The following is a 12139-nucleotide window of genomic DNA, read 5'->3' as shown; positions in this document are numbered from 1 at the left end:
TATTGCTGAATCAGGAAATCTCTTTATGGCACGCCACCAACAGAGAGCAAAACTCTGTGTTAAACTCTGTTTCCCTTATTTTTAAGCCTTCTCAGGTTTTTAAGTGGATTTAGCCCCACGTTGGGCGCCATCTGTTGGAATAGGAGCGGCAGGGCTGCGTCCCCGGCACCCGGCCGCCCGCATGGCTAGTTTATACCCAGAAATAATTACACGGAAACTGTATTCTTTCAAACACTGCCTGGCCCGGCTAGGTCCAGTTTCTTATTGGCTAGCTCTTACATATTGTTCTAACCCATTTCTAATATTCTGTGTAGCCCATGAGCTGGCTTACCAGAGAAGATCTTAACCTGTGTCTGTCTGGAGTGGGAGCATCATGGCGACTCCCTCTCAGCTTCTTTTTCCCAGCATTCTCTTCTGTCTACTCCGCCTACCTAATTTTCTGTCCTATGAGGGCTGAGGCAGTTTCTTTATTAATAAGAAATCACTCCCACATCACCCCACCTCATTCCTTCCTCATATTCCTTCTCCCACCCTCGTTGACCCTTTCTCTATTCTAGATGGTCCTGCTTCTACAAAAGATGTCTCACCTTTTGTTTTGTTTTGTTTTGTTTTGTTTTTGTTTTGGGGACAGGGTTTCTCTGTGTAGTCCTGGCTGTCCTGGAACCAACTCTGTAGACCAGGCTGGACTCAAACTCATAGAGATCTGTCTGTCTCTGTCTCCCAAGTACTGGGATTAAAGGTGTGCACCTCACTTTTGTGTGTGTGTAGCCTTATGCAAGTGGTTATGGTGACTGCAAATGTCTTGCCATGTCCAGAAGACCACACTCTGTAGTGCTCCTCCCCATCCTCGGGCTCTCACAGTCTTTCCACCCCCTCTTCCAAGATGTTTTCTGGCCTGGGAACGGGTGATATAGATGTCCCATTTAGGGCTGGGAACTCCACATACTTTTATTCCCCACAGTTTGATAAGTTATTAGACTTTGCTTTGACCATTGCCCACTCCTGAAAGAGGCTTCTCTGACTTCAAGTTGCAGTGGAGTGTTAGGAACAAACATTAATATGCAGGAAGCCCTTGAGCTATGCTTACATTAACAAAGCACCAGTAGTAAGATTTCCCGGTAGGACCTGTGTCCTCCCTAGCCATAGGCTTTTACCCAGTCTATACTACCAGGCATGTGGTCCCTCCTGGGGAGCCGACTTCAGTTCCAATCAGGAAGTGGTTGGTTGCCCTGGTTCTATGATGTCACTATTGTGCCCGTGGGCACATCTTGGCTGGCAGGTTGGTATTATTGAACATGAGTTCCTAAGCTGAGTTAGATCACCAATAACCTTTTCTCCCCAGCAACTCTCATGGCTCTGGGCATGCTAGTCAGCAGGTGCAACACTGCCAGCTCAGGCCCAGCTTGATTTCACAGTGTTCTGGAGCCAAAGTGAGTGCTGTCTTCACCAACAGGATCTTACCATTTAGTTCCGTGGCCAATCAAGAGCACTGGCAATAGCCCGTGTTGTTTTGGGAGATCTCTGGCTAACAACTCCCAACCTCCGGCACTGGGATTTGGATTTTAAAACCTATGACTTCTATTTTTTGTGGGTGAGGCAATTTACAGAGGGTGTTCCAGTCATCACATTCCGTGCACTGAGCTCCTGCTTATGTCTACACCACATAACTACCACCTGGATTCAGATGAGAACATGTCAGGCACCCAGCAGGCTCCTCCAGGCCCCTCTCCCCACTACAGAACCTCTCCTCTGACTTCAATATTTCACAGAAAAATTTGCTTAGCCTCAAATTTTCTGGTACTCAAAAACACAGCAGCAAACCCTTTTTGTGTGATTTCTTCTGCTGAACCTTCTGCCTGGGAGGTTCAGCTTTACCATCAGAGAACATTAGATGAGTCTCTATTGCTGTGACGTTTCTTCTGAGTATCTCACAGTTTGTATACCCATAGACTCACTGATGGGCACTTGGGTTGTATTCTGTTGGGGCCCTGTAAGAAATGCTGGTACTTTGCCTGCTGTTGGCGCTCTTCTGGCTGTGGATTTTTATTGGCACCTATGAAACTGCTGAGTAAGGGGATGTTAACTTGACAGAATAGTCTTTACATGCTGAGCACTTGTGCCTGGAAGGGAATCAGAGATGACCCGTGACAAAACACAAATTTGGTTAGAACATTCCAGAACAACTACCTGCTTCTGCCACCCTCACTTACTGTGTATATTGAGTCTCCTGTGGATTTTTTTGTTCGGCACCTAGGGTGACCTCGAACTTGTGATCCACTCTTCTTAGCCTTCCAAGTACTAGGATTCTAGACATGCACTTTTAATACCAACTTGTGTAATGCATTTCCATAAGGTTCTTTTAGAAAGAATATTCACCCTAGGGGCCGGGGAGATGGCTCAGTCAGGGAAGTACTCGATGTAGAAACATGAGTTTGGTCTCTGGCACTCACATAAAATCCATGCAGGGCAGTGTGAGCCTATAAACCCAGCACTGGAGAGGTAGAGACAAGAGGATCCCGGGGGTGGGGGTTGCTGGCCAGCCAGTTCAGCTGAATCAATGAGTCCCGGACAGGTGAGCAATCCTGTCTCAAAAACTGAGGTAGTGAGCAATTGAGGGAGACTCAGAATATTGACCTCTGGCCTCCACATATGTGAGCCCACACCTGAAAATCACATATGTACATATACACATGCCCACATGAACACGTATGTACACCACACATGAGAGACTAAACAAAAGGAAAATAATGTTCACGCAACTGAATAACAACCCACACACTCTTGTTGTGGGACATCGAGGGGAATAAAAATTCACGTGTCCTCCTTTCATTTCGTCTTTTTTTACGTTCTCTTTCTCTTTTTTAAACAGAGCGAGAGCCAGAGTGATGACTGAGCAGAAGCCCTGGCTTGGGCTCTAATTTTGTGGGTAATGCCTGTGATTTTGCACAAGGCAGGCACACGGAAAGGGTAGACTACAGAGACTTCACAGGAATGAGTGCAAAGTAGGAGCCACTTGTTCTAAAAGGAGATCAGGACCTTTTATATTTAGAGAAGTGGTGTGTGTGTGTGTGTGTCGGGGGGGATCTAGCTTCTGCCTCCCTTCCACCTTCCCTTTGGAGGAATTATCATGGGCGGCTTCAGACACTAGCAGGATGGCATCTTTGTATCACCCTTGTCCCTTCCGAGATGTTAACCTGGCATCCAGCAATTTCAAATTGACCTTACTGTCAAGGCTGACAGGAAATGCGCCCACCATGTTTTCTCTGTGACTTCTCATTTCTCAAGCCTAGAGAACCATTACAGTTCGAATGGTTCACCAGGTTCCTCAGTGACCAGGTGCCCAACGGTTGTCTTTCCTGCTGCTGTGGTAAAACAGCCTGACCAGAGCACCTTAAGGGAGAAAGGGCTTGTTCTGGCTCATAGTTCAAGCGCACAGTGAACCAAGGCACGGAAGTCAGGGTGGCAGGAGCAGGTGACTTTGCCCCCTAGGTGGGAGGCAGAGAGCAACGGATGCATGCTGCGGCGCAGCCTACTTTCTCCTTTTGTATGTAGTCCAGGATCTCCTGCATGGGAGTGCTCTTATCCACAGTGGAGAGGTCTCAGGCTTGCTTCAGTTAACTTAAGATACTCTCCCACAAGTTCGCCCAGAGGGCTCCTACCCCAGGCCATTCGGGGTTTCAAGTAGACAACTAAGATTGACCATTGCAGGAATCATTTCCCAGTTGCTGGATGCTTGGACTGCTCTTGGGCTCTCTGCTATTATGAACGGACACAGCCCCCAATGCCTTTGCTCCAGTATATGGAAGCTGCACCTTTTATTAGAGGAATCTTTGTTGCCCTAGTGGGAAACGTGTGAGACTTTGTTCCTGTTGGGGATAAGGATACACATACAGAGGCCAGACCACCCACAGTATGAGCTCATACAAATCACCTCAGCTGTCTGTGTCCTCAGTTTCTCTGTCTGTGAAATCAGAGAAGAAAACAGCCCTTAACCTCACAAGACATGTCAAGTCTTCAATAAGAACCATGGAAATGTTTATTTTTGTTTTTTCGAGACAGGGTTTCTTTGTGTAACCACTCTGTCCTGGAACTCACTTTGTCGACCAGGCTGGCCTCGAACTCACAGAGTTCTGTCTGTCTCTGCCTCCTGAGTGCTGGGATTAAAGGTGTACACCACCACCGGCCATCTAGAAATGTTTATTTTTATTACTTATACTGGAAAGTGGGCTTTGAAGAAGTAAAATAAAAATGAACATTGGGCCAGCTGCAGCACTGGGGAGCAGGCACCTCATCTGGACAGCACAGTGGAGCTGACACTGCTGATGGAGCGTGGATGAGCTGGGTCTGGCCTGTTCCACATCTGCCATACGACAGCGACAGCGTGGCCAGGCGGGGTGGGGAATGCCCTTCTCCCTCTATACCTGAGGTGGGGGGAGGAGAACTGGCCCAAGGTCCTAAGAGTGGGAGAGCTGTCCCTGCCCCTCAGCAGCTGCGTCTCTTGGGAGAGTGGTCCCTGCACCTCACCTGGGCCACATTAGCTGGCCCCGATGGTGTGGGTATGGGAGAGCCGACCCTGAGGGTGTGAAAGCAGGAGAACTGGCCCCGCCCCTTGCTAATGACTTAAAGGAGTGAACTAACTTGGGCAGTGCTGGAGAGAATCAGGGAGAGCTGGCTGGGTACCAACCCTGCAACTACCCAGGCCCAGTACCAGGGTTATGAGTTGGCCCACCCTAACATCCACCCCATCTGTGATCTTCTGGAGCACCTGAAGGAGCCCATCCTGCAGGATCTCCATGGTTCAAGGCAACAGCAGGATGACCAAGAGGAGTTCCAGCAAGGGCCGAGCATAGATAGTGTAGCAGAAGCCAGAGGCCTCAAACCCCACCAATGACTTTGTAATGAACACTTACAAGTAAAGATATACGGACAAAAGGGTTTACAGTGTGAGACTCACTGTCCCACACTACAGCTTCCATAATGAGATTGATTTTTTTCCTTTTTTTTCTCTTAAATTTTATTTTGTTTTATTTCAGCAGAGGAGACTGAAGGGCAGAGGATGGGCACAAAAGGCCAGGAAAATTAATAGGACTGAGGTGCATGATGTGAAAAAACAAAGAAAAAATAAAAAGAAAGCTAAAAAAGGAACACTGGGGATAGGGAAGTGGCTCGGTTGGTAGAGCACTTGCCCAGCCAGCACTAAACAACTGGGTGATCCCAGCTCTCAGTAGGTTGAGGCTGAGGATCAGGAGTTCAAGGCCATCCTCAGCTACTCACCAACTTCCAGGTCAGCCTGGGCTTTAAGAGACCTTGTTTTTTTTTTTTTTTTTTTTTTTTTTGCTTTGTTTTTNTTTTTTTTTTTTTTTTGCTTTGTTTTTAATTATTTATTTATTTAATTATTTAAAAAATTTCAAATAAACATTGTTAACTTTCGGATAAAAATTGCCGAGCGGAGAGAATGGCCCTGTCCCTTCTGTGACCTCAGGCCCTAGCACTCCTGGGGACTGTTGTGCTCCCTGAGAAACACTCCCAGAGACAGCGTCTTCCTGCTGTGTGAGCACAGGCACTTGAGTTTCCTGGCTGTTGTTCTGCCCAGCCCTACAGATCACAAGCTCCTGGAGGGCTTTGCCCTAAGGTCGAATCGCTAACCCAACTAGACCCATTTCAAAGGCACTGTTTCCACACCTGACCCCCGTCTGTGAGTGACAACACACCTTTGGCAAACTTGCCAGATCCAAGGGGCTCACGAAGGATTGCAGTGGGTGGGGAGCCGAGTCCCAGGTTCAGCCTCTGGAGAACCCTTGGAAAGGCTGGGATCTGTATTTTGCCCCTGGTGATCTGTTAGAGAACACTGTGAATGGGCGTGGCCTGTGGTTCCCACATCCCCCTCCTTTGAACCCGAGGCTTCCTCCATCTCCATCCCATTCTCTGGGCTGTGGCCTGAGTTCTCAGCTGCAGCTCTGGAACTGGAAAGGATGGGAACCTCATTGGTATGCAGGGCTCTCTTGTCACTTTGCCACTAACAGGAGCCGAAGAAGGGCTGGCACATCTCTTTGGGATTTTCCATTCCTCCTGGCCCTTCCGGAGTTGGCTGGACACCAGTTTGCCAAGGGGGATAAGGACAACACAGGGGCACGGAGACATCTGCCTATTGACATCTCGAAAGTGGAAAGTGGGTCCTTCCAGAAGCTCTGATAAATTCTTCCTTCTCTAATTCCTATTCCCTTCTCCCCAGCCTCCTTTTACAGCACACACCTTTACAGGGGCTGTATTCTGCGAAGACTTGAAGGACTAAGCGCCCTTTGGATAGATTGATTGGCTGGTTGAGGCAAGGTCTCACTGCATTGGGCCTTAAGCAACCCTCCCCACCTGACCTTCCCCAGTAGCTGACACGTAGGCATCTGCCACTGCATCCAATAAAGGTTTAATTTCTAGCAAAGTGGTCCTTGCTCACAGATAAATAAGGTAAAACACAGGCTTCAGGGGACATCCTCAGCCCAGCGCCACACTCCTGTATCCCAGCAGCACTCAGGGCTTCTCAGGTGGGGACTGGGCAGCCCCAATAGGCTCACATGGTGGTAAGATTTTTAAGTATTATCTCCTCATGGATGTATGACAAGTGAGAATTAGCTCAAGAAACCAATAACACACTTTTCCAGTTCTTTATTATAGCTTTGTGATTCCAAGTAGAATATGTACTGTCATTGTTTCTTTTTACCTCTGGAGATGGTGATATAATACATAACTACAGAGTGACCATCCTGCAGCCGCCACCCAGAGTCGGGAACTGTCAACACCCTTCTTTCCTCTCTCTCTCTCTCTCTCTCTCTCTCTCTCTCTCTCTCTCTCCTCTCTCCAAGGTTTTGCTATATAGTCCAAGCTAGCCTTGAACTTGTGATCTTTCTGCTTCCACCTCCTGTGTGATGGGATTATAGGTGAACCGTGTCTGGCTCAAAGTCAACATCTTTGAGTTTCGTCCTCGGACAGTGAAGCCACATGCCCAACTCTTGTGGTACTCTTGCCGTTCCCCTCCGAGTTCCTCACTTGAGTGTGCTGCCCTCAACACCGAGGTCTGTTGCGAATCCAGGACCGCAGTCTGGATTGTTCAGAGCCTACCATGCAGCTACCCTGCAGTGCTGTTAGACTAATAACGTGAGCTGGAGCAGAGACTCCTGGTTCATTTGTGCTCGTCGCTGTAGAATCTCTCACCGCTCGGAGATCATAGCTTCTCTTCCCACCTGTACTGTCAAGAAGTTGGGGGCTTGAAATGGACCCTAAACCTGGCGATGCTCCAGAGGGAGACCTTTCCCGGCACCCAATCAGTCACGATTTGTACAGCCCGGGCTTTCATGTACCAGAGGATGTGGGAGTGGAGAGGGCCACTGGGAAAAATGTAGAGAATCCCTGGCTTTGAAGGACCAATGTCACTGTCAATAGGGTCTAGACTCCTAGACGCATGCCGCATCTTCATGCTACTTCCTGTATAGCGAACAGGAGGTACATCTGTGCATGCAGTAACACTTTATTTAATTAACCGTGTGTCTGTGTGTATGGAATGTGTGAAGTTTGGAGAACAACTTTTCAGTTGGTTCTGTCCTTCCACCTTGTGGGTCCTGGGTGCAGAACTTGGGTTATCAGGCTTAGAGGCAAATGCCTTCTTTGCCCGCCGAACCATCTCACTGGCCCCGTCTATATATTTATTTTACTTTTTTTTTGCTTGTAGGCTCCAAATAATTAAATATTCTGTCCAGTGTTAATACAGGCTGAGAATCACTTGTGGTAGCTCATACCTTTAATCCCAGCCCCTGAGAGACTGAGGCAGGCGGATCTCTGATTTGAAAGCTGACTTGGACTACATGGCAAGTTTCAGACCAGCCAGGGTTACATAAGCAAGACCCCGTCTCAAAGAAAGAGACGAGAGAGAAATGGGGGGAGACAGAGGTGTCCAATTTGGATTTTAGAATGCTTGCCTTTGAAATCTTGGGCTAGGACTCAAGTACAAAGACAAGATTCATTTAGGCTTCATGGTCACTCATACCTATAGAATGAACATCATTTTATGACATTTTAAAAAATGATTCTGTGCATGCCACAGAGCTAAGACGTGTGGAATTTTCCATCTGTGGCATCAGGTCAGTGTTCAGGAAGTGTCTGGTTTGTTCTAGATTTCAGATTTTGATTTAGGCATGCCCACTTGTGTAGTTAGTATTAATAGTCCAAAAAACCCGGATCACCACAGGCACTGAAATAGAAGAGTGGATTCTGGGAACCCTTGAGTCCTGATTACCTTTCAGTCTGGCACCTGGGCAGATTTCTGCCTAGTTGGAGGAGGGGATGATCTAATGGAATCTGCCTCAGTAAATCTCCCGGAAGGAGCTTAAGAGCTGGGCTGATCGCAGGATGACTCTGAGCTCTAGGAAAGCATTCACACCGCCGCCATTAAGAAATGACCCATCGTGGTGACCACTGCAGCCTTCACCTCATACTCGTGTCTGGTGGGTGTGTGCCCTAAGTTTCTGGGTGCACTGGGGGTGGTGGTGAAACCTCTGTGCTATAGAGTAACGGTCCAAACCACCAGTTCCTGTTAGAACCGTGATGCACTTCACAAGCCAGGGCACCTGAGCACTCGAGAATAATCTTTCAGGCACGGACACAGGAAGGAAGCTACTAGAGGCGAAGACCTTTAGCCACGGAAGGCCAGAGGGGAGACGACTCAGTCGTAAGCTGCTCACAGTGCTGGCTTGAGGACCCGGGTTCAATCTCCAGAACCCGTGTAATAAACTGTAGGCCACAGTGGGATTATTCTTGTAGTCCCAGAGGATCCTCGGGGCTTTCCAGGTAGCCACCTTTGCCTTCCCCACGAGCTCCAGGCCAATGAGGCACCTGGTCTTACAAAAGCAAGGCGGTGATATCTTGAGAGCAACACCTGAGGTCATCCTCTAGTCTCCAAGGCACAGTGCACAGATGTGCGCCCTTAGGCACACACAAATTGGAGGTCTTTGCAGTGGGGTATAGTTCAGTGATGGAGTGCTTACCTAAGTATGCATGAGGCAAGCCCTGGGTTCCATTTCCAGCACCACCAAACAATATTAATAATACAGTAATAATAATACATTTAAAAAAGAGAGTTCTGCCGGGCGGTGGTGGCGCACGCCTTTAATCCCAGCACTAGGGAGGCAGAGGCAGGCGGATCTCTGTGAGTTTGAGACCAGCCTGGTCTACGAGAGCTAGTTCCAGGACAGGCTCCAAAACCACAGAGAAACCCTGTGGGGGGGGGGGAAACCCTAAAAAAGAGAGTTCTTTTTCCTCCCCGGGGGCTGGGTTTCCATATTTGTTTGGGGACAGCATCTTAGCTCTTGGGATTAATTTCTCCAACACAGAATGCTATGCTCTGGGTCCAGCTAACTCCCCTTTAATGAAATGGTGCCAGGCAATGGACCGGGCTCTATCCGTTACTATCTGTGGGAAGCCTCCTTTAGTGCTCTAGCCCACAATGCACGCCATTAATCTTTTTTTTTTTTTTTTTCCTGAACTCGGAGCTGTCTGTCATGAACTGAGGGGGGAGGGTAGCTTCAAGCCTTCAGGTGACATCCCGGAATACAATGGACCTGTGTTCCTCCCAGTGCCTGAGGGGTCAGAACTGTGGCAGGGACGCAGAGGGGTTTGTGGTAAATGACCCTGTCCAAACATCGGTGTTTCCAGTTTCCAAATGGCAGTGTACACTGACCCTGACTCTCTCCTCTCTCTGCAGTGAGATGTAAAATGGAGGAGGAGGAAGTGGCTGCTGCCTCGGTGCCACCATCTTAATAACACCAGCCACTCCACACCCAGGCTGCACATTGCCCAAGACGAGCTCCTTCAGAAGCCTTAGTACGGTGGATTCACAACCCTTTGCATACAGGCCGGGTTTGTGTCAGACAAGCTTAGGAAAGCGTCCCTTGCTTTCTGCTTTACCCCAAATACTGTTTTTTTTTTTTTTTTTTTTTTTTTTTTTTTTTTTTTTTTCTCACATATACTTCTCCACGGTGTCTGGTGTGCCATTCTGAGCCACTGCACTTGAAACATCTAGTGATGGCCTCCGTCACCGTTTGCCCACTTCTGCTAAGATCTGTATTTTAATTTATCTCAAATCTCTGTTAGCTCTGTTTTGGTTTTGTTGTTGGCCTAACAAATGAGGCGAGGCTCAAGAACTGAGCTGTGTTTCTAGCTCAAGAAGAGGCAGCCGATGCAAAGGATTTCCATTGTCTAAGCCCCAAAGGGGTCACAGCAGCGCCTTTTAACTAACGGTCCTCGTCTGTTCCGTGGTCACGCTCCCCAGGATTCTCTCATTTGGAAGGCCCCAGACACAGCTGATGGCCTCCTTGGTAGTAGTGTTTGACAGGCTTCCACGCGTCTTAGGTAAATAGTAAAGCCTTTATTTTCTTGTTACGAACAGCATTTTGAAAATAAAACCTATCTGCCCATGCTTAACAACCTTTTCAGTCTGTGATATTTATATGTACATACTGATTGTCTTGAAATTTCCCAAACAATTTTGTTTATAAGTATGCAAGTCAGCCAAGGTGGGGGAAGAGTGAGGGTACATTATAAAATACACATTAATACATTTAATAAATATATATTATCTATCAAAAATGAGCCATAGCTCTTTATGAATAAAAAGCACCTGCCAGGGGCTCTCATCGGCTCACATGGTTGCTACATCCTTGGATGTGTGAACGCCAGCGCCCCCTTCTACTTTCCAATTTGGCAAACCCAAGAGACAACCCTTCTCACCCTGTCTGCATTCCTCTGCTGGCCTGACCTCATCTGTGTGGGGGTGGGGTAGACAACAACCAGATCTTAACCTTGGAGACAGCCTCTCCCCTCTGCCACTGTCCCACCGCCTTGGCAAGGGACTCCAGTTAGGAGGGGACAGAGGAGCTGCCATTGTCCCAGCGTGGTGTCGCTACCCGGGCATGCTAGGTTGTGCTTACAGCTTGGGGTTATTCACAGAGGACTTTCTAGACCATTTCCCGCATCAACTCTTAAACAGGTGCCGTGGATTCTGTACTCCAGCCTGGTTCTGTTGGAAGCCGGCTGCAGTCTCTGGGTGGAGTTGCCTCGCGATCCTCTTCAGGTGAGCTCGGAACTCATTAGAAAAATAGCAGATGGCGCCCTTCTTCCTTTGCTCCCACCTCCACCCCTAGTGTCTAAGAACATCCAGCCCACCCTGAACCTTAAATTAGCCAAGATAAAACAAAGCCCAGAAGCGCAATCACCTATCAGGATGGGAAAGAAAAAAAAAAAAAAAAACAAAACTGCAAGGCCTCACTAAGCGAGGCGTCCTGTGGCTCAGAATGGTTCTGCTTATACAGTGCAGAAATGTTGCTGCTTTCTGCACAGCCATTTGCACGGTGCTCACCTTATACGCGGAAAACCAAGAGCTTACAGAGAAAACCATCAATCATGTCAGCGTCTCCCTTCTGCAAGGGGGGCTTTTGCAGACCAAGTCACTGGTGACATCAGAAAGCTCCAAAGGACTCCAGAGAGCGGGGGTGGGCAGCCACTTCCTGGCACAAGAACGCGGAGTGCTGGCGTTTGTCACCGGACTGGCCCGAGGTGCTCATAGATCTCTTTGTAGAAGGCTGGGTAGTGCATGCAAGAGCCCCAGCCCCACGCAGCCCTAGCTTTCTTTCCCTCCAAACCCTCCTCGAGCTTCGAAGTTCTCAGCCCACCACATGATGGTCCTTAAGCATGAAGGACTAGCTGGAATTCTCTGGAAGCAAGCACATGCTCTGAGTGGGAGCAGGGCATCCCAGAAGACCGGGAAGGGGAGGCCTTTGGGTGTCATGCTCTCTGGTTCCCATGCGTGGTGATGCGCTAGCTGGAAGGAAAACTCGCAGGAGAGCCGAGCACTAGGCAGACTGGCCTCATCCCCCTAAGGCTCTGCAAAGGCAGGGGAGGGAAGGGGAGGGAGGGGATACAGCAGAGACTGGGGTCTTGAGAAAAATCAGATTTATTAAAACACTCAGCTCAGATGTTCTGGCTGAAGAAGAGGTCAGTCCCCACCCCCGCCCCCAAATACTAACCTTTTCAATTTTGCTTTCATTAAAGGTTAAAGGCTTGTGGGTAGTTTTTTTTTTTTTTTTTTTTTTTTTTT

The 12139-nt window shown here is 48.4% G+C and overlaps 1 protein-coding gene across 1 annotated transcript in view; it reads left to right on the top strand.

Annotated features, from left to right (window-relative positions):
- Iqck (IQ motif containing K) overlaps window positions 1-12130 on the top strand; it is a 116913-nt gene extending 104783 nt beyond the window's left edge. The window contains exon 9 of the mRNA XM_050143383.1: window positions 9749-12130. Coding sequence (XP_049999340.1) covers window positions 9749-9804 — 56 coding nt within the window. The 3' untranslated portion in view covers window positions 9805-12130. The remainder of the gene's footprint in view (window positions 1-9748) is intronic.
- The last annotated feature ends 9 nt before the right edge of the window (window positions 12131-12139 follow it).

This window comes from Alexandromys fortis, unplaced genomic scaffold, assembly GCF_014885135.2.
Source record: "Alexandromys fortis isolate MF-2015 unplaced genomic scaffold, M_Fortis_MF-2015_v1.1 scaffold_45, whole genome shotgun sequence".
NCBI classification, from domain to species: Eukaryota; Metazoa; Chordata; class Mammalia; order Rodentia; family Cricetidae; genus Alexandromys; species Alexandromys fortis.
This window is presented reverse-complemented; position numbering and strand designations above follow the sequence as displayed.